At 39.4% G+C, this 26281-nt stretch overlaps 2 protein-coding genes across 2 annotated transcripts in view; both read right to left on the reverse strand.

Annotated features, from left to right (window-relative positions):
* Nucleotides 1-26281, reverse strand: part of LOC128229773 (sodium/hydrogen exchanger 10-like) — a 216996-nt gene that overhangs the window by 185604 nt on the left and 5111 nt on the right. The window lies entirely within an intron of this gene.
* Nucleotides 9097-13627, reverse strand: LOC128229776 (oxysterol-binding protein 1-like). Its single transcript, XM_052941597.1, has 3 exons — nucleotides 13465-13627; nucleotides 12944-13161; nucleotides 9097-11330 (listed from the first exon to the last, which is right to left on the reverse strand). Exons 1-3 carry the CDS (start codon nucleotides 13620-13622, stop codon nucleotides 11185-11187), a joined length of 522 nt encoding a protein of 173 aa, XP_052797557.1. The 5' UTR covers nucleotides 13623-13627; the 3' UTR covers nucleotides 9097-11184.

Raw genomic sequence — 26281 nt, forward strand, 5'->3', positions numbered from 1 at the left:
AATCTTGCCATTGGTACGTGGTGAACAATCGTGGTATTGGTAGTGGTGAACAATCGTGGTATTGGTACGTGGTGAACAATCTTGCCAAAGGTACGAGGTGAACAATCTTGCCATTGGTACGTGGTGAACAATCGCGGTATTGGTACGTGGTGAACAATCGTGTATTGGTACGTGGTGGACAATCGTGGTATTGGTACGTGGTGAACAATAGTGGTATTGGTACGTGGTGAACAATCTTGGTATTGGTACGTGGTGAACAATAGTGGTATTGGTACGTGGTGAATAATCTTGCCATTGGTACGTGGTGAACAATAGTGGTATTGGTACGTGGTGAACAATAGTGGTATTAGTACGTGGTGAACAATCGTGGTATTGGTACGTGGTGAACAATCTTGTATTGGTACGTGGTGAACAATTGGTATTGGTACGTGGTGAACAATCTTGGTATTGGTACGTGGTGAACAATTGTGGTATTGGTACGTGGTGAATAATCTTGCCATTGGTACGTGGTGAACAATAGTGGTATTGGTACGTGGTGAACAATAGTGGTATTGGTACGTGGTGAACAATCGTGGTATTGGTACGTGGTGAACAATCGTGGTATTGGTACGTGGTGAACAATCTTGGTATTGGTACGTGGTGAACAATCGTGGTATTGGTACGTGGTGAACAATAGTGGTATTGGTACGTGGTGAACAATCTTGGTATTGGTACGTGGTGAACAATCGTGGTATTGGTACGTGGTGAACAATCGTGGTATTGGTAGTGGTGAACAATCTTGGTATTGGTACATGGTGAACAATCGTGGTATTGGTACGTGGTGAACAATCTTGCCATTGGTACGTGTGAACAATCTTGGTATTGGTATGATGAACAATCGTGGTATTGGTACGTGGTGAACAATCTGGGTATTGGTAGTGGTGAACAATCGTGGTATTGGTACGTGGTGAACAATCTCGGTATTGGTACGTGGTGAACAATCGTGGTATTGGTACGTGGTGAACAATCATGGTATTGGTACGTGGTGAACAATCTTAGTATTGGTACGTGGTGAACAATCTTGCCAAGGTACGATGTGAACAATCTTGCCATTGGTACGGGGTGAACAATCTTGGTATTAGTACGTGGTGAACAATAGTGGTATTGGTACGTGGTGAACAATCTTGGTATTGGTACGTGGTGAACAATCGTGGTATTGGTACGTGGTGAACAATCTTGCCATTGGTACGTGGTGAACAATCTTGCCATTGGTATGGGGTGAACAATCTTGCAATAGGTACGTGGTAACTATCTTCGTATTGGTGCATGGTGAACAATCTTGCAATAGGAACGTGGTGAACAATCTTGGTATTGGTACGTGGTGGACAATCGTGGTATATGGTACATGGTGAACAATCTCGGTATTGGTACGTGGTGAATAATCTTGCCATTGGTACGTGGTGAACAATAGTGGTATTGGTACGTGGTGAACAATAGTGGTATTGGTACGTGGTGAACAATCATGGTATTGGTAGTGGTGAACAATCGTGGTATTGGTAGTGATGAACAATAGTGGTATTGGTACGTGGTGAACAATCTTGCCAAAGGTACGAGATGAACAATCTTGCCATTGGTACGTGGTGAACAATCATGGTATTGGTAGTGGTGAACAATCGTGGTATTGGTACGTGGTGGACAATCGTGGTATTGGTACGTGGTAAACAATAGTGGTATTGGTACGTGGTGGACAATCGTGGTATTGGTACGTGGTGAACAATAGTGGTATTGGTACGTGTTGAACAATCGTGGTAATGGTACGTGGTGAACAATCTCTGCCATTGTACGTGGTGAACAATCTGGGTATTGGTAGTGGTGAACAATCGTGGTATTGGTACGTGGTGAACAATAGTGGTATTGGTAGTGGTGAACAATAGTGGTATTGGTAGTGGTGAACAATTGTGGTATTGGTACGTGGTGAACAATCGTGGTATTGGTACGTGGTGAACAATAGTGGTTGGTACGTGGTGAATAATCTTGCCATTGGTACGTGGTGAACAATAGTGGTATTGGTACGTGGTGAACAATAGTGGTATTAGTACGTGGTGAACAATCATGGTATTGGTAGTGGTGAACAATCGTGGTATTGGTAGTGGTGAACAATCGTGGTATTGATACGTGGTGAACAATCTTGCCAAAGGTACGAGGTGAACAATCGTGGTATTGGTACGTGGTGAACAATGTGGTATTGGTAACGTGGTGAACAATCATGGTATTGGTACGTGGTGAACAATCGTGGTATTGGTATGTGGTGAACAATCATGGTATTGGAAGTGTGTGAACAATCTTGCCAAAGGTACGAGCTGTGAACAATCTTGCCATTGGTACGGGGTGAACAATCTAGGTATGGTAGTGGTGAACAATCGTGGTATTGGTACGTGGTGAACAATCGTGGTATTGGTACGTGGTGAACAATGTGGTATTGGTACGTGGTGAACAATCGAGATATTGGTACGTGGTGAACAATAGTGGTATTGGTACGTGGTGAATAATCTTGCCATTGGTACGTGGTGAACAATAGTGGTATTCGTACGTGGTGAACAATAGTGGTATGGTACGTGGTGAACAATCTTGCCATTGGTACGGGGTGAAACAATCTTGGTATTGGTACGTGGTGAACAATAGTGGTATTGGTACGTGGTGAACAATCGTGGTATTGGTACGTGGTGAACAATCGTGGTATTGGTACGTGTTGAACAATCGTGGTATTGGTACGTGGTGAACAATCTTGCAATAGGTACGTAGTGAACAATCTGGTATTGGTGCATGGTGAACAATTGTGGTATTGGTACTAGGTGAATAATCTTGGTATTGGTACGTGGTGAACCATCTTGCAATAGGTACGTGGTGAACAATCTTGCAATAGGTACGTGGTGACCAATCGTGGTATTGGTAGGTGGTAAACAATAGTGGTATTGGTACGTGGTGAACAATCGTGGTATTGGTAGTGGCGATCAATCGTGGTATTGATACGTGGTGAAACAATTGTGGTATTGGTACGTGGTGAACAATAGTGGTATTGTTACGTGGTGAACCATCTTGCAATAGGTACGTGGTGAACAATCTTGCAATAGGTACGTGGTGAACAATCGTGGTATTGGTGCATGGTGAACAATCTTGCAATAGGTACGCGGTGAACAATCTTGGTATTGGTACGTGGTGAACAATCGTGGTATTGGTAGTGGCGAACATTGTGGTATTGGTACGTGGTGAAACAATCGTGATATTGGTAGTGGCGAACATTGTGGTATTGGTACGTGGTGAACAATCGTGGTTTGGTACGTGGTGAACAATCGTGGTATTGATATGTGGTGAACAATAGTGGTATTGCGTACGTGGTGAACAATCATGGTATTGGTACGTGGTGAACAATCATGAACAATCGTGGTATTGGTACGTGGTGAACAATAGTGGTATTGGTACGTGGTGAACAATCGTGGTATTGGTACGTGGTGAACAATCGTGGTATTGATATGTGTAGAACAATAGTGGTATTGGTACGTGGTGAACAATCATGGTATTGGTACGTGGTGAACAATCGTGGGATTGGTACGGGGTGAACAATCGTGGTTTGGGATGTGGTGAACAATCGTGGTATGGTACGTGGTGAACAATATCGGTATTGGTAGTGGTGAACAATCTTGCCAAAGGTACGAGGTGAAACAATGTTAACAATGGTACGTGGTGAACAATCGTGGTATTGGTAGTGGTGAACAATAGTGGTATTGGTAGGGTGAACAATTGTGGTATTGGTACGTTGCGAACAATCGTGGCATTGGTATGTGGTGAACAATCTAGGTATTGGTATAAGTTGAACAATAGTGGTATTGGTATGTGGTGAAAAAATCGTGGTACTGGTGCATGGTGAACAATCGTGGTATTGGTACGTGGTGAACAATCATGGTATGGTACGTGGTGAACAATCTTGCAATAGGTATGTGGTGAACACTCTTGGTATTGGTAGTGGTGAACAATCTTGCCAAAGGTATGAGGTTAACAATCTTGGTATTGGTACGTGGTGAACAATAGTGGATTGGTACGGTGGTGAACAATCATGGTATTGGTACGTGGTGAACAATCGTGGTATTGGTACGTGGTGAACAATCGTGGTATTGGTAGTAGTGAACAATCTTGCCAAAGCATGAGGTGAACAATCTTGCCATTGGTACGGGGTGAACAATTTAGGTATTGGTAGTGGTGAACAATCGTGGTATTGGTACGTGGTGAACAATCGCGGTATTGGTACCTGGTGAACAATCTTGGTATTGGTACGTGGTTACCAACCGTGGTATTGGTAGGTGGTAAACAATAGTGGTATTGGTACGTGGTGAACAATCGTGATATTGGTACGTGGTGAACAATAGTGGTATTGGTACGTGATGAATAATCTTGCCATTGGTACGTGGTGAACAATAGTGGTATTGGTACGTGTGAACAATAGTGGTATTGGTACGTGGTGAACAATCTTGCCATTGGTACGGGGTGAACAATCTTGGTATTGGTACGTGGTGAACAATAGTGGTATGGTACGTGGTGAACAATCGTGGTATTGGTACGTGGTGAACAATCGTGGTATTGGTACGTGTTGAACAATCGTGTATTGGTACGTGGTGAACAATCTTGCAATAGGTACGTAGTGAACAATCTTGGTATTGGTGCATGGTGAACAATTGTGGTATTGGTACTAGGTGAATAATCTTGGTATTGGTACGTGGTGAACCATCTGCAATAGGTACGTGGTGAACAATCTTGCAATAGGTACGTGGTGACAATCGTGGTATGGTAGGTGGTAAACAATAGTGGTATGGTACGTGGTGAACAATCGTGGTATTGGTAGTGGCGATCAATCGTGGTATTGATACGTGGTGAACAATTGTGGTATTGGTACGTGGTGAACAATAGTGGTATTGTTACGTGGTGAACCATCTTGCAATAGGTACGTGGTGAACAATCTTGCAATAGGTACGTGGTGAACAATCGTGGTATTGGTGCATGGTGAACAATCTTGCAATAGGTACGCGGTGAACAATCTTGGTATTGGTACGTGGTGAACAATCGTGGTATTGGTAGTGGCGAACATTGTGGTATTGGTACGTGGTGAACAATCGTGGTATTGGTACGTGGTGAACAATCGTGATATTGGTAGTGGCGAACATTGTGGTATTGGTACGTGGTGAACAATCGTGGTATTGGTACGTGGTGAACAATCGTGGTATTGATATGTGGTGAACAATAGTGGTATTGGTACGTGGTGAACAATCATGGTATTGGTACGTGGTGAACAATCATGAACAATCGTGGTATTGGTACGTGGTGAACAATAGTGGTTGGTACGTGGTGAACAATCGTGGTATTGGTACGTGGTGAACAATCGTGGTATGATATGTGTAGAAAATAGTGGTATTGGTACGTGGTGAACAATCATGGTATTGGTACGTGGTGAACAATCTTGCCAAAGGTACGAGGTGAACAATGTTAACAATGGTACGTGGTGAACAATCGTGGTATTGGTAGTGGTGAACAATAGTGGTATTGGTAGTGGTGAACAATTGTGGTATTGGTACGTTGCGAACAATCGTGGCATTGGTATGTGGTGAACAATCTAGGTATTGGTATAAGTTGAACAATAGTGGTATTGGTATGTGGTGAAAAATCGTGGTACTGGTGCATGGTGAACAATCGTGGTATTGGTACGTGGTGAACAATCATGGTATTGGTACGTGGTGAACAATCTTGCAATAGGTATGTGGTGAACATTCTTGGTATTGGTAGTGGTGAACAATCTTGCCAAAGGTATGAGGTTAACAATCTTGGTATTGGTACGTGGTGAACAATCGTGGGATTGGTACGTGGTGAACAATCATGGTATTGGTACGTGGTGAACAATCGTGGTATTGGTACGTGGTGAACAATCGTGGTATTGGTAGTAGTGAACAATCTTGCCAAAGGCATGAGGTGAACAATCTTGCCATTGGTACGGGTGTGAACAATTTAGGTATGGTAGTGGTGAACAATCGTGGTATTGGTACGTGGTGAACAATCGCGGTATTGGTACCTGGTGAACAATCTTGGTATTGGTACGTGGTTACCAACCGTGGTATTGGTAGGTGGTAAACAATAGTGGTATTGGTACGTGGTGAACAATCGTGGTATTGGTAGTGGCGAACAATCCTGGTATTGATACGTGGTGAACAATTGTGGTATTGGTACGTGGTGAACAATAGTGGTATTGTTACGTGGTGAACAATCGTGGTATTGGTAGTGGTGAACATTGTGGTATTGGTACGTGGTGAACAATCGTGGTATTGGTACGTGGTGAACAATCGTGGTATTGATATGTGGTGAACAATAGTGGTATTGGTACGTGGTGAACAATCATGGTATTGGTACGTGGTGAACAATCATGAACAATCGTGGAATTGGTACGTGGTGAACAATAGTGGTATTGGTACGTGGTGAACAATCGTGGTATTGGTACGTGGTGAACAATCTTGGTATTGATATGTGGTGAACAATAGTGGTATTGGTACGTGGTGAACAATTATGGTATGGTACGTGGTGAACAATAGTGGTATTGGTACGTGGTGAACAATCATGGTATTGGTACGTGGTGAACAATCATGAACAATCGTGGAATTGGTACATGGTGAACAATAGTGGTATTGGTACGTGGTGAACAATCGTGGTATTGGTACGTGGTGAACAATCGTGGTATGATATGTGGTGAACAATAGTGGTATTGGTACGTGGTGAACAATTATGGTATTGGTACGTGGTGAACAATCGTGGTATTGGTACGTGGTGAACAATCGTGGTATTGATATGTGGTGAACAATAGTGGTATTGGTACGTGGTGAACAATTATGGTATTGGTACGTGGTGAACAATCGTGGTATTGGTACGTGGTGAACAATCGTGTATTGATATGTGGTGAACAATAGTGGTATTGGTACGTGGTGAACAATCATGGTATTGGTACGTGGTGAACAATCGTGGGATTGGTACGGGTGTGAACAATCGTGGTATTGGGATGTGGTGAACAATCGTGGTATTGGTAGTAGTGAACAATCTTGCCAAAGGTACGAGGTGAACAATCTTGCCATTGGTACGGGTGAACAATTTAGGTATTGGTAGTGATGAACAATCGTGGTATTGGTACATGGTGAACAATCGCGGTATTGGTACCTGGTGAACAATCTTGGTATTGGTACGTGGTGAACAATAGTGGTATTGGTACGTGGTGAACAATCGTGGTATTGATAGTGGTGAACAATAGTGGTATTGGTACGTGGTGAACAATCATGGTATTGGTACGTGGTGAACAATCGTGGGATTGGTACGGGGTGAACAATCGTGGTATTGGGATGTGGTGAACAATCGTGGTATTGGTAGTAGTGAACAATCTTGCCAAAGGTACGAGGTGAACAATCTTGCCATTGGTACGGGGTGAACAATTTAGGTATTGGTAGTGATGAACAATCGTGGTATTGGTACATGGTGAACAATCGCGGTATGGTACCTGGTGAACAATCTTGGTATTGGTACGTGGTGAACAATCGTGTTATTGGTACGTGGTGAACAATCGTGGTACTGGTACGTGGTGAACAATAGTGGTATTGGTACGTGGTGAACAATCATGGTATTGGTACGTGGTGAACAATCGTGGGATTGGTACGGGGTGAACAATCGTGGTATTGGGATGTGGTGAACAATCGTGGTATTGGTAGTAGTGAACAATCTTGCCAAAGGTACGAGGTGAACAATCTTGCCATTGGTACGGGGTGAACAATTTAGGTATTGGTAGTGATGAACAATCGTGGTATTGGTACATGGTGAACAATCGCGGTATTGGTACCTGGTGAACAATCTTGGTATTGGTACGTGGTGAACAATCGTGTTATTGGTACGTGGTGAATAATCGTGGTACTGGTACGTGGTGAACAATAGTGGTATTGGTACGTGGTGAACAATCGTGGTATTGGTACGTGGTGAACAATCTTGGTATTGGTACGTGGTGAACAATCGTGGTACTGGTACGTGGTGAAAATCTTGGTATTGGTACGTGGTGAACAATCGTGTTATTGGTACGTGGTGAACAATCGTGGTATTGGTACGTGGTGAACAATAGTGGTATTGGTATGTTGAACAATAGTACTATTGGTACGTGGTGAACAATCGTGGTATTGGTACGTGGTGAACAATCGTGGTATTGGTACGTGGTGAACAATAGTGGTATTGGTATGTGGTGAACAATAGTACTATGAGTACGTGGTGAACAATCATACTATTGGTACGTGGTGAACAATCGTGGTATTGGTACGTGGTGAACAATAGTGGTATTGGTATGTGGTGAAAAATAGTACTATTGGTACGTGGTGAACAATCGTGATATTGGTACGTGGTGAACAATAGTGGTATTGGTACGTGGTGAACAATCGTGGTATTGGTACGTGGTGAACAATAGTGGTATTGGTAAGTGGTGAACAACAATCTACAGTAGTGTCATATCAGAACTTATACAACTTTGGCTGATAAATTTAAATATACGGAAATAAATTAATCTGTGGCTTTAAGTATGTGTTTTTGGTGACAAGGCCACTGGTGTGGAATATCTGTGCCAAGACTGAGCAGACACAACTGTTGCTATTATAACTCAGTATGAGGCTCAGGTGGTCCGGTCAAGGAGGCCAATGTATTCTTGGGTGTACCAGCATTGTGGCAACAGGTATGGCAGGGGAAAGGCCGACTCCATCAGCCTCAAGTCCAATAAAAAAACTATAACACATGACAAATGTCCTGGCTGAAACCCCTACTGCTACATTATTACATGTCATTATGTTCGAGCTGAGAGCTTGAATGGTCTCCCGAAAGCGGGGTTACTTTATAGATCCTTTCAGGGGCATAATTATAACAACTACATACTGCTGGTCTACAATGATGCAATTTTGTCATACTTTCCTAATAATTGTGCAAGATAAATAAAATAACCATTGTTGGTTTTAGAAAATTCAGTACCATGGCCACTTTTGTATGCAGAGGACAAAGAGAATCAACACAAACCTGGGTATTTAATTGCATTTATTAGCAATATTTCAATAGTTTTAATGACAAATGGTTCAAATCTGAACATCATACAATGTACATTAGTAATCATTTATAAATAACATATTCAATGTAACAACAAATCATTGCACTTGTTAAACTAAGAGGTTACTCCAAAGTAAAGTGGAGGTTACCTTCAACAGAGAAGCCAAAATTACCCTCTTCAAAGAAGTCAAGGTTACAGAGAAACTGAGGTTACCCCCAACCGATGCTGAGGTTACTAAACAGTGAAACCCCCAGAAGAGAAGCAAAGCGTACCCCAGAAGAGAACCTGAAGGCACCCTACAGAGAAGCTGAGGTTACCCCACAGGGGATGTCGGGGGTATCCCAAAGAGAAGCCGAGGTTATCCAACAAAGATGCTGAAGTTACACCAAAAGAGAAAACAAGGTAACCCTCAAAAGAGAAGCCGAGGTTACCCTCACAAAAGATGCTGAGGTAACCCAACAGAGAAGCTGAGGTTACTTAGCAGAGAGACCGGGGTTCCTCTACTGAGAAGCCAAGGGGACCCCAACGAGATAAGCTTGAATAAAGACATTATGACCCTCCCCAGGCATCAGGTCAAACTTTAGATTATGTCAGTACAAATGATACTGAATCCTTTAATCCTATAAAACACCAATGTTACATGCATATTAATGCTACTTGCGTGAATGTGTATGTTTTCGATGCTCAGTTACGCTCAAACACATAGTGCATGTGTACATATACCAGTAACCTACAATACAATGTTTTTGTAAACAACCATAAACATTCTCAATCAAGTTCCTCACATAACTAGTGCTCTTATTTCAAAAATCATAAAAACCTATTTTCAACGCCCATAAACTGTTTAGATAACTTTATGTAAATTGCAGCATTAAAAAGTTTAAATGTATTCAAAAATGAACTACATGAACATTTATGTGCCAGCATGATTGGTTTTAAAAAGATGTTATTCGCAAAAAATCACTGAATGGCATGGCAAGCACTTCTTCAACTATCAAAATAGCTCCATTGTGCCACATATTTGCGTTCTAGTTCAGTACAAACCACTCTGAATTAAATTGCTAGGCTTATTATTTCATGTTAACATGTACCCTCCAAGTATCAATGAATGCACAATGCCATTAAAATGATCATAAAAAACACATTAAATGTCCATGGTCGTGCAGTAAATTGAATATTTATGCAATAAAAGAATTTAGTTGTCAGGTAAGCATCCAGAGAGTATCATCAATAAATATAAGGTTATGCATATCAAAGTAGAAAAAAACAACACCAAATAATAAAGTTCATGAAAAAAAAATAAAGTTCATGAAAAAAACATCAGTGACTGAAACAGAGAAATGCAGGAAAAAAACACACTCCGAATTAATAAAATTAAACAGTAACATGATAAATCACATAGCACACTATCAATTTAAAGATCATTTTGGATGATTTCATAACAGCTATAGAATATTTATTTTTCTATAGTACACTGTGAATTGATGTGAACAATCACAGGCATCTCTCTACGGCACAGTTCACATGCAAGCACAAAGCATTAAGTGTAAACATTTTAAACCATTCATGCCATGAAAAGCAGTTTAATTGATCACATTCCTTTCAATATCATATTCAAGTTTGTGAAAACATACATGCAATTCAATACAGTCCATGGAAAATGTGTTGACCACATATAACAGTTTCAGTAACGACTTCATGCACATGTGTATTGATCTCCACAGGAGAAATCCAACTTGGTGCAATATATGTAAAACTTGTGCTCCTCAACTCCTTTTGATGAACAGTGAACATATTTCATTCAGACTTTTAACAAACACTATCCCATTATAAATGCATGAGAATTAGCCAGCTTTTCATGATTTCATAATGATTTTTCCCATTATTGCTGTAAACTGGGGTAGTAATGTTCCATAGACCATAGCCCTGTAAGTCCAAGGCACACCAAGCAGTCTGCCATATAACCTCGCCACAACCTCAACATGAGGCTGCTGGATTTAACAGTTGGTATTCTCCGCATTTGTGTAAGTGTGAGTGTGTGTGTATGTTGGGGGGGTTTATCACAGATAGATGTCCGGGCATCCGGCCCATTCCTGGGTCTCGCGGCACTTCCAGTAGCGGTTGTTTGACATGTACACCATCTCACCGGTTACCGGGTCCTTAGAACGCTCGAACCACATGGGCTTGTGGACTGGAGGCTCCTCACCTGCACATAACAATCACACAGTCATTATCACACAATCTGAACTAGTAGCATGTTCTGGTTACTGAGATTAGATTACTGATCAAATTATCAAGAGCTGTAACAGTCTCGTGACAAATGCCGCTGATTGGACCTTGTCAAATGGATAGCCATTGTTAGAGTTCAAGAGATATGTGAACAAGAGCTGTCACAGTAAGTGGAGAATGCCCCCCGAATCGGCATCCAATTCAATGGATTATGCAATTACTGATATGCCTACAGTGGGGAAGAGCTATCATAACTTAACACAGGTGCCCATTCATTTTACATCCCTCTGTGCATGACAAGGTCTCAACTTTACTTAAATAAATGCAGATAAAGGATTTCATAATGATAAACCTGTAAGTGTGGCCATTACCATTGACGTAGGGAGGTGGGTCTTGCATTACAGGAATGCTTTATTCTTGGGATGCAAACAAATATTCAAATATTCTATCACATGTATCAAGATCGGCATTCAAACATTCAATGTGTTTTGTTGTATAAATAAAATAACCGTTCAACTACAACTGAGATGTTGTGTATAAAGTTTGCTTGTTTACTTTTACAACCATTGGCCCCTAATCCCAGAGGCGTGAATGTGATGACAATACACTATACATGTGTCAAATGTCAAAAGGGACATATCTTCAGGTAGTATAATTAGTTCCTATAATTTTACAATACCTCACTATTAGACAAGAGTGACATCAAACAAGTTTCAATTATTTTCCGTACATTTAAATGATCATGTCAATAAAGGATTTAAGGAATCAGCCTTAACACCAAAGTGTTGTCTTGGCTGCCAATTAAGCTGTGCAACATGAGCTCGTTACATGTATGTGCTATAAACTGCATTCCATGATTCAATGTACCATTTCTGGTTTGAAATATAACTGTAATGTATAGCTTTTTAGAATACATTTCCTGTATTTCCACCTTTGTTTTTGTTTAATTATTTTACTATTCCCAAGTTAGTTTGGTTTTTCCAAAGTTATATTTAGTAAAGGTCAATCCCAGAACAAGACTGCAAGGTATTGTGGATCGTCTTACGGAATGACCCTCCATTGGTGCATAAACATCATTCGACCAAGAATTTACAATCTTCGCATTGTTTACAAATTGAATATTGTGGAATTGAAATAATTCAATTTTGATTTTTGTTTATTCAAAATGTGTTGCCTTTTTTTTTTATAAAAATGGGAAATTTCAGAAGCTTATTTTAGAGAAAATCAGGCGTCATCGAAGGTTCCGCCTAAGACAAATAGGGTTTAAAAGGCCCCAGCTATTACTATAACAAATAATACTAGTTTACTACAACTTCTTAAAGATTCATTTTGGAAATCAAATATTTTAATATTTGATCAAAAGAATTACTAGATATTCCGAGTATCAATTTTGCCACTCATCTGCATCCCTACTTTATGCAGTATAAAAAAGTATAGAAATAAAATTCAATGAGAACACATTGTTATCAAATTTACAATTACTGTACAGACATCCAAACTTTAAGGAAATGCCATATAAGTGTTAGACCATAAGTCTTTTAACTCTTTTGCACAAAATGATGGCAACACAGATCAGTATACATCTATTACCTCGTTTGAGGGCAGCTTCAGCCTCGGCCTCCATCTTCTTTCTCCTAGCTCTCTGTTTTTCCTCCAGCTGGACCTTTATTCTGTTGGCCTCGTCCCATGCCCCAATCTCCATGGCACGCTGATCTGGGCGATTCCGGGCATCTGTTGGGGCAACGCCCTCCTCTGGCTCATTCAGCTGTAGGGCCAGCTGCGTGAAGTAGTACATCTTGTCCCCCGGCCTGTGATAGAAAACGATGAAGTATTATATACCTTAGTACATTATAAAGTATCCAACACTTAACTTAATATCATTTTTGAAATTCCCTTTCCGGATTTTATAAACAAGATAACAAAGTTTATTCAAGATTTGGGGGTACATGTAAATGCAAAACCTTTCGCCAAAGAAAATAATGGCTCATGGTAATCATTTCATTCATTATGAAATGCTGAATGGTTGAATTTCTTTTTCATTTCAATTTCAACAAATATGTACATTGAGGTACCAGTAAAAAACGTAACACAATATATCATACGGTACATACGGAGGTTCTACTCTTTTCCATATGGTCCGTTTGGGTCCATGAGCGATAACAGGTCGTTTTGCAGACTCGTCCACCTGTAGAACCTGGGCAATGTCCATCTGGGTGTCCCACGTCCCAGTGATGTACCACTTGGCCACACTGCTTGCATCTGTCACCATACCGGTCACCTAAACATAAACACAAGCCATTCAAATTGATATTCCGATCAATAAGTTCAAATCCTTGGCATAACTCAAGTAACATATAAGCAAGGGATATTGGATATTGTAAATGTGGTTACCAAGTTTATAGTTTAAATTTCTGCTGAATTTATAGAGTTATGGCAAACATAACAGTAAAAATGATGACCATGATACGCCTAGACTGACCGAGGCTGTGTCAATACCGCAATAAAAAGATTCTTACAAAAACAGACAACCCAAAATTAATATATCTTAAAGCTACTGAACAAAATATCTTATCACCACAGCCATTATGGGAATGCACAATTTGATCTTTTCATTGTAACAGTGTTTTTTTATTAAAATCCAAGAACTGTATAGATTACACATAGGAGACAAAAACACATCTGAAGGTATTGTATTGAACTTTGAGTTTAGTGTCTGTATAGCATGTCAACAAAATACCACATCAGGAAGTCTGAAATGCCAACATCTGCCATCCAATAAACATATAATGAATTATTCAGGTTGATTCCAGACAGTTGCATTAGTTAAATGGTAACTTGATAAAGTGAGCACACGTTTCAGGCTGCCAGCTGATGTAATGCTGAAAGGATGAAAGGAAGCCTTACAACACATACAATAGGTGACATATCAACACCACATACAATAGGTGACATATCAACACCACATACAATAGGTGACATATCAACACCACATACAATATGTGACATATCAACACCACATACAATAGGTGACATATCAACACCACATACAATAGGTGACATATCAACACCACATACAATCGGTGACATATCAACACCACATACAATAGGTGACATATCAACACCACATACAATAGGTGACATATCAACACCACATACAATAGGTGACATATCAACACCACATACAATGGGTGACATATCAACACCACATACAATAGGTGACATATCAACACCACATACAATAGGTGACATATCAACACCACATACAATAGGTGACATATCAACACCACATACAATAGGTGACATATCAACACCACATACAATAGGTGACATATCAACACCACATACAATGGGTGACATATCAACACCATATACAATAGGTGACATATCAACACCACATACAATAGGTGACATATCAACACCACATACAATAGGTGACATATCAACACCACATACAATGGGTGACATATCAACACCACATACAATAGGTGACATATCAACACCACGTACAATGGGTGACATATCAACACCACATACTATAGGTGACATATCAACACCACATACAATGGGTGACATATCAACACCACATACAATAGGTGACATATCAACACCACATACAATAGGTGACATATCAACACCACATACAATAGGTGACATATCAACACCACATACAATAGGTGACATATCAACACCACATACAATAGGTGACATATCAACACCACATACAATAGGTGACATATCAACACCACGTATAATCGGTGACATATCAACACCACATACAATAGGTGACATATCAACACCACATACAATAGGTGACATATCAACACCACATACAATAGGTGACATATCAACACCACATACAATAGGTGACATATCAACACCACATACTATAGGTGACATATCAACACCATATACAATGGGTGACATATCAACACCATATACAATAGGTGACATATCAACACCACATACAATAGGTGACATATCAGCACCACATACTATAGGTGACATATCTACACCACGTACAATGGATGACATATCAACACCACATACTATAGGTGACATATCAACACCACGTACAATAGGTGACATATCAACACCACATACTATAGGTGACATATCAACACCATATACTATAGGTGACATATCAACACCACATACTATAGGTGACATATCTACACCACATACAATAGGTGACATATCAACACCACATACAATGGGTGACATATCAACACCACATACTATAGGTGACATATCAACACCACATACTATAGGTGACATATCAGCACCACATACTATAGGTGACATATCAGCACCACATACAATAGGTGACATATCAACACCACATACTATAGGTGACATATCTACACCACATACAATAGGTGACATATCAACACCACATACTATAGGTGACATATCAACACCACATACTATAGGTGACATATCAACACAACATACTATAGGTGACATATCAGCACCACATACTATAGGTGACATATCAACACCACATACTATAGGTGACATATCAGCACCACATACTATAGGTGACATATCTACACCACATACAATAGGTGACATATCAACACAACATACTATAGGTGACATATCTACACCACATACTATAGGTGACATATCTACACCACATACAATAGGTGACATATCAACACCACATACTATAGGTGACATATCAACACCACATACTATAGGTGACATATCAACACAACATACTATAGGTGACATATCAGCACCACATACTATAGGTGACATATCAACACCACATACTATAGGTGACATATCAACACCACGTACAATAGGTGACATATCAACACCACATACTATAGGTGACATATCAACACCACATACAATAGGTGACATATCAACACCACATACTATAGGTGACATATCAGCACCACATACTATAGGTGACATATCAACACCACATACTATAGGTGACATATCAACACAACATACTATAGGTGACATATCAACACCACATACAATAGGTGACATATCAACACCACATACAATAGGTGACATATCACCACCACATACAATAGGTGACATATCAACACCACATACTATAGGTGACATATCAACACCACATACTATAGGTGACATATCAACACCACATACTATAGGTGACATATCAACACCACATACTATAGGTGACATATCAACACAACATACTATAGGTGACATATCAGCACCACATACTATAGGTGACATATCAACACCACATACTATAGGTGACATATCAGCACCACATACTATAGGTGACATATCAGCACCACATACAATAGGTGACATATCTACACCACATACAATAGTTGACATATCAACACAACATACTATAGGTGACATATCAACACCACATACTATAGGTGACATATCAACACCACGTACAATGGGTGACATATCAACACCACATACAATAGGTGACATATCAACACCACATACAATAGGTGACATATCAGCACCACATACAATAGGTGACATATCAACACAACATACTATAGGTGACATATCAACACCACATACTATAGGTGACATATCAACACCACGTACAATGGGTGACATATCAACACCACATACAATAGGTGACATATCAACACCACATACTATAGGTGACATATCAGCACCATATACAATAGGTGACATATCAACACCACATACTATAGGTGACATATCAACACCACATACTATAGGTGACATATCAACACCATATACTATAGGTGACATATCAACACCACATACAATAGGTGACATATCAACACCACATACTATAGGTGACATATCAACACCACATACAATAGGTGACATATCAACACCACATACTATAGGTGACATATCAACACCACATACTATAGGTGACATATCAACACCACATACAATAGGTGACATATCAACACCACATACTATAGGTGACATATCAACACCACATACTATAGGTGACATATCAACACCACATACTATAGGTGACATATCAACACCACATACAATAGGTGACATATCAACACCACATACTATAGGTGACATATCAACACCACATACAATAGGTGACATATCAACACCACATACAATAGGTGACATATCAACACCACATACTATAGGTGACATATCAACACCACATACTATAGGTGACATATCAACACCACATACTATAGGTGACATATCAACACCACGTACAATGGATGACATATCAACACCACATACTATAGGTGACATATCAACACCACATACTATAGGTGACATATCAACACCACATACTATAGGTGACATATCAACACCACGTACAATAGGTGACATATCAACACCACATACTATAGGTGACATATCAACACCACGTACAATGGATGACATATCAACACCACATACTATAGGTGACATATCAACACCACATACAATAGGTGACATATCAACACCACATACTATAGGTGACATATCAACACCACATACTATAGGTGACATATCAACACCACATACTATAGGTGACATATCAACACCACATACTATAGGTGACATATCAACACCACATACTATAGGTGACATATCAACACCACATACTATAGGTGACATATCAACACCACATACTATAGGTGACATATCAACACCACATACTATAGGTGACATATCAACACCACATACTATAGGTGACATATCAACACCATATACAATAGGTGACATATCAGCACCACATACTATAGGTGACATATCAACACCACATACTATAGGTGACATATCAGCACCACATACAATAGGTGACATATCAACACCACATACAATAGGTGACATATCAGCACCACATACAATAGGTGACATATCAACACCACATACTATAGGTGACATATCAACACCACGTACAATAGGTGACATATCAACACCACATACTATAGGTGACATATCAACACCATATACTATAGGTGACATATCAGCACCATATACAATAGGTGACATATCAGCACCACATACAATAGGTGACATATCAACACCACATACTATAGGTGACATATCAACACCACATACTATAGGTGACATATCAGCACCATATACAATAGGTGACATATCAACACCACATACAATAGGTGACATATCAACACCACATACAATAGGTGACATATCAGCACCACATACAATAGGTGACATATCAACACCACGTACTATAGGTGACATATCAGCACCACATACAATAGGTGACATATCAACACCACATACAATAGGTGACATATCAGCACCACATACAATAGGTGACATATCAACACCACATACTATAGGTGACATATCAACACCACGTACAATAGGTGACATATCAACACCACATACTATAGGTGACATATCAACACCACGTACAATAGGTGACATATCAACACCACATACTATAGGTGACATATCAACACCACATACTATAGGTGACATATCAACACCACATACAATAGGTGACATATCAACACCACATACTATAGGTGACATATCAACACCACATACAATAGGTGACATATCAACACCACATACAATAGGTGACATATCAACACCACATACAATAGGTGACATATCAACACCACATACAATAGGTGACATATCAACACCACATACTATAGGTGACATATCAACACCACATACAATAGGTGACATATCAACACCACATACTATAGGTGACATATCAGCACCACATACAATAGGTGACATATCAACACCACATACAATAGGTGACATATCAGCACCACATACAATAGGTGACATATCAACACCACATACTATAGGTGACATATCAACACCACGTACAATAGGTGACATATCAACACCACATACTATAGGTGACATATCAACACCATATACTATAGGTGACATATCAACACCACATACTATAGGTGACATATCAACACCACATACAATAGGTGACATATCAACACCACATACTATAGGTGACATATCAACACCACGTACAATGGGTGACATATCAACACCACATACTATAGGTGACATATCAACACCACGTACAATGGGTGACATATCAACACCACATACAATAGGTGACATATCAACACCACATACTATAGGTGACATATCAACACCACATACAATAGGTGACATATCTACACCACATACAATAGGTGACATATCAACACCACATACAATAGGTGACATATCAACACCACGTACTATAGGTGACATATCAACACCACATACTATAGGTGACATATCTACACCACGTACAATAGGTGACATATCAACACCACATACAATAGGTGACATATCAACACCACATACAATAGGTGACATATCAACACCACATACTATAGGTGACATATCAACACCACATACTATAGGTGACATATCAGCACCACGTACTATAGGTGACATATCAACACCACATACAATAGGTGACATATCAACACCACATACAATAGGTGACATATCAACACCACATACTATAGGTGACATATCTACACCACGTACAATAGGTGACATATCAACACCACATACTATAGGTGACATATCAACACCACGTACAATGGATGACATATCAACACCACATACTATAGGTGACATATCAACACCACATACAATAGGTGACATATCTACACCATATACAATGGGTGACATATCAACACCACATACTATAGGTGACATATCAGCACCATATACAATAGGTGACATATCAGCACCACATACAATAGGTGACATATCAACACCACATACAATAGGTGACATATCAACACCACGTACAATGGATGACATATCAACACCACATACTATAGGTGACATATCAACACCATATACTATAGGTGACATATCAACACCACATACTATAGGTGACATATCAGCACCATATACAATGGGTGACATATCAACACCACATACTATAGGTGACATATCAGCACCATATACAATAGGTGACATATCAGCACCACATACAATAGGTGACATATCAACACCATATACAATAGGTGACATATCAGCACCACATACAATAGGTGACATATCAACACCACATACAATAGGTGACATATCAACACCACGTACAATGGGTGACATATCAACACCACATACTATAGGTGACATATCAGCACCATATACAATAGGTGACATATCAGCACCACATACAATAGGTGACATATCAACACCACATACAATAGGTGACATATCAAAACCACATTAAAACAGGTGACATATCAACACCACATACAATAGGTGACATATCAACACCACATACAATGGGTGACATATCAACACCACATACAATAGGTGACATATCAACACCACGTACAATGGGTGACATATCAACACCACATACAATAGGTGACATATCACCACCAAATACAATAGGTGACATATCACCACCAAATACAATAGGTGACATATCACCACCAAATACAATAGGTGACATATCACCACCAAATACAATAGGTGACATATCAACACCACATACAATAGGTGACATATCAACACCACATACAATAGGTGACATATCAACACCACATACAATAGGTGACATATCAACACCACATACAATAGGTGACATATCAACACCACGTACAATAGGTGACATATCAACACCACATACAATAGGTGACATATCAACACCACATACAATAGGTGACATATCAACACCACATACAATAGGTGACATATCAACACCACATACAATAGGTGACATATCAACACCACATACAATAGGTGACATATCTACACCACGTACAATGGATGACATATCAACACCACATACTATAGGTGACATATCAGCACCACATACAATAGGTGACATATCAACACCACATACAATAGGTGACATATCAACACCACATACAATAGGTGACATATCTACACCACGTACAATGGATGACATATCAACACCACATACTATAGGTGACATATCAGCACCACATACAATAGGTGACATATCAACACCACATACTATAGGTGACATATCTACACCACATACAATAGGTGACATATCAACACCACATACAATAGGTGACATATCTACACCACATACAATAGGTGACATATCTACACCACATACAATAGTTGACATATCAACACAACACAATAAAGGTGACATATCAACACCATATACTATAGGTGACATATCAACACCACATACAATAGGTGACATATCAGCACCACATACAATAGGTGACATATCAACACCACATACTATAGGTGACATATCAACACCACATACAATAGGTGACATATCTACACCACATACAATAGTTGACATATCAACACAACACAATAAAGGTGACATATCAACACCACATACAATAGGTGACATATCAACACCACATACAATAGGTGACATATCAACACCACATACAATAGGTGACATATCAACACCACATACTATAGGTGACATATCAACACCACATACAATAGGTGACATATCAACACCATATACAATAGGTGACATATCAACACCACATACAATAGGTGACATATCAACACCATATACTATAGGTGACATATCAACACCATATACAATAGGTGACATATCAACACCACATACAATAGGTGACATATCAACACCACATACAATAGGTGACATATCAACACCACATACAATAGGTGACATATCAACACCACATACAATAGTTGACATATCAACACAACACAATAAAGGTGACATATCAACACCATATACAATAGGTGACATATCAACACCACATACAATAGGTGACATATCAACACCACATACAATAGGTGACATATCAACACCACATACTATAGGTGACATATCAACACCACATACAATAGGTGACATATCAGCACCACATACAATAGGTGACATATCAACACCACATACAATAGGTGACATATCTACACCACATACAATAGGTGACATATCAACACCACATACAATAGTTGACATATCAACACAACACAATAAAGGTGACATATCAACACCATATACTATAGGTGACATATCAACACCACATACTATAGGTGACATATCAGCACCATATACAATAGGTGACATATCAACACCACATACAATAGGTGACATATCTACACCACATACAATAGGTGACATATCAGCACCACATACAATAGGTGACATATCAACACCACATACAATAGGTGACATATCTACACCACATACAATAGGTGACATATCAACACCACATACAATAGTTGACATATCAACACAACACAATAAAGGTGACATATCAACACCATATACTATAGGTGACATATCAACACCACATACTATAGGTGACATATCAGCACCACATACAATAGGTGACATATCAACACCACATACTATAGGTGACATATCAGCACCATATACAATAGGTGACATATCAGCACCACATACAATAGGTGACATATCTACACCACATACAATGGGTGACATATCAACACCACATACAATAGGTGACATATCAACACCACATACAATGGGTGACATATCAACACCACATACAATAGGTGACATATCTACACCACATACAATGGGTGACATATCTACACCACGTACAATAGGTGACATATCAACACCACATACTATAGGTGACATATCAACACCACATACAATGGGTGACATATCAACACCATATACAATAGGTGACATATCAACACCACATACAATGGGTGACATATCAACACCACATACAATAGGTGACATATCTACACCACGTACAATGGATGACATATCAACACCACATACTATAGGTGACATATCAGCACCATATACAATAGGTGACATATCAACACCACATACAATAGGTGACATATCTACACCACGTACAATAGGTGACATATCAACACCACATACTATAGGTGACATATCAGCACCATATACTATAGGTGACATATCAGCACCATATACAATAGGTGACATATCAGCACCACATACAATAGGTGACATATCTACACCACATACAATGGGTGACATATCAACACCACATACAATAGGTGACATATCAACACCACATACAATGGGTGACATATCAACACCACATACAATAGGTGACATATCTACACCACATACAATGGGTGACATATCTACACCACGTACAATAGGTGACATATCAACACCACATACTATAGGTGACATATCAACACCACATACAATGGGTGACATATCAACACCATATACAATAGGTGACATATCAACACCACATACAATGGGTGACATATCAACACCACATACAATAGGTGACATATCTACACCACGTACAATGGATGACATATCAACACCACATACTATAGGTGACATATCAGCACCATATACAATAGGTGACATATCAACACCACATACAATAGGTGACATATCTACACCACGTACAATAGGTGACATATCAACACCACATACTATAGGTGACATATCAGCACCATATACAATAGGTGACATATCTACACCACATACAATGGGTGACATATCAACACCACATACAATAGGTGACATATCAACACCACATACAATGGGTGACATATCAACACCACATACAATAGGTGACATATCTACACCACATACAATGGGTGACATATCTACACCATATACAATAGGTGACATATCTACACCACGTACAATAGGTGACATATCAGCACCACATACAATAGGTGACATATCAACACCACATACAATGGGTGACATATCAACACCATATACAATAGGTGACATATCAACACCACATACAATGGGTGACATATCAACACCACATACAATAGGTGACATATCTACACCACGTACAATGGATGACATATCAACACCACATACTATAGGTGACATATCAGCACCATATACAATAGGTGACATATCAGCACCACATACAATAGGTGACATATCTACACCACGTACAATAGGTGACATATCAACACCACATACAATAGGTGACATATCAGCACCATATACAATAGGTGACATATCAGCACCATATACAATAGGTGACATATCTACACCACATACAATAGGTGACATATCAACACCACATACTATAGGTGACATATCAGCACCATATACAATAGGTGACATATCAACACCACATACAATAGGTGACATATCAACACCACGTACAATGGGTGACATATCAACACCACATACTATAGGTGACATATCAGCACCATATACAATGGGTGACATATCAACACCACGTACAATGGGTGACATATCAACACCACATACTATAGGTGACATATCAACACCACGTACAATGGGTGACATATCAGCACCATATACAATAGGTGACATATCAACACCACGTACAATAGGTGACATATCAGCACCATATACAATAGGTGACATATCAACACCACGTACAATGGGTGACATATCAACACCACATACTATAGGTGACATATCAACACCATATACAATAGGTGACATATCAACACCACATACAATAGGTGACATATCAACACCACATACAATAGTTGACATATCAACACCACATACAATAGGTGACATATCAACACCACATACAATAGGTGACATATCAACACCACATACTATAGGTGACATATCAACACCACATACAATAGGTGACATATCAACACCACATACAATAGGTGACATATCAGCACCACATACAATAGGTGACATATCAGCACCACATACAATAGGTGACATATCAGCACCACATACAATAGGTGACATATCAACACCACATACTATAGGTGACATATCAGCACCACATACAATAGGTGACATATCAGCACCACATACAATAGGTGACATATCAACACCACATACAATAGGTGACATATCAAAACCACATAAAAACAGGTGACATATCAACACCACATACAATAGGTGACATATCAACACCACATACAATGGGTGACATATCAACACCACATACAATAGGTGACATATCAACACCACGTACAATGGGTGACATATCAACACCACATACAATAGGTGACATATCAACACCAAATACAATAGGTGACATATCACCACCAAATACAATAGGTGACATATCAACACCACATACAACCACATACAATGGGTGACATATCAACACCACATACAATAGGTGACATATCAACACCACATATTATAGGTGACATATCAATGTTGGTGTGACATGCTAGTAGTAGGTAATGTACCAATGTAAGTGTTACATACTTGTAGTAGGTAATGTACCAATGTGGATGTGCTATACTAGTAGTAGGTAATGTGCCAATGCTGAGGTGACATACCAGTAGTAGGTAATGTACCAATGTGGAGCTGCTATACTAGTAGTAGGTAATGTACCAATGTTGGTGTGACATACCAGTAGTAGGTAATGTATCAATGTTGGTGTGACATACTAGTAGTGGGTAATGTACCAATGTTTGTGTGACATACTAGTAGTAGGTAATGTGCCAATGCTGAGGTGACATACTAGTAGTAGGTTATGTATCAATGTTGGTGTGACATCCTAGTAGTGGGTAATGTACCAATGTTGGTGTGACAAACTAGTAGTAGGTAATGTACCAATGTTTGTGTGACATACTAGTAGTGGGTAATGTACCAATGTTGGTGTGACATACAAGTAGTAGGTAATGTATCAATGTTGGTGTGACATACTAGTAGTGGGTAATGTACCAATGTTGGTGTGACAAACTAGTAGTGGGTAATGTACCAATGTTGGTGTGACAAACTAGTAGTGGGTAATGTATCAATGTTTGTGTGACATACTAGTAGTGGGTAATGTACCAATGTTGGTGTGACATACAAGTAGTAGGTAATGTATCAATGTTGGTGTGACAAACTAGTAGTGGGTAATGTACCAATGTTGGTGTGACAAACTAGTAGTAGGTAATGTACCAATGTTTGTGTGACATACTAGTAGTGGGTAATGTACCAATGTTGGTGTGACATACAAGTAGTAGGTAATGTATCAATGTTGGTGTGACATACTAGTAGTGGGTAATGTACCAATGTTGGTGTGACAAACTAGTAGTGGGTAATGTACCAATGTTGGTGTGACATCCTAGTAGTGGGTA

This window comes from Mya arenaria, chromosome 4, assembly GCF_026914265.1.
Source record: "Mya arenaria isolate MELC-2E11 chromosome 4, ASM2691426v1".
Taxonomy (NCBI): Eukaryota; Metazoa; Mollusca; class Bivalvia; order Myida; family Myidae; genus Mya; species Mya arenaria.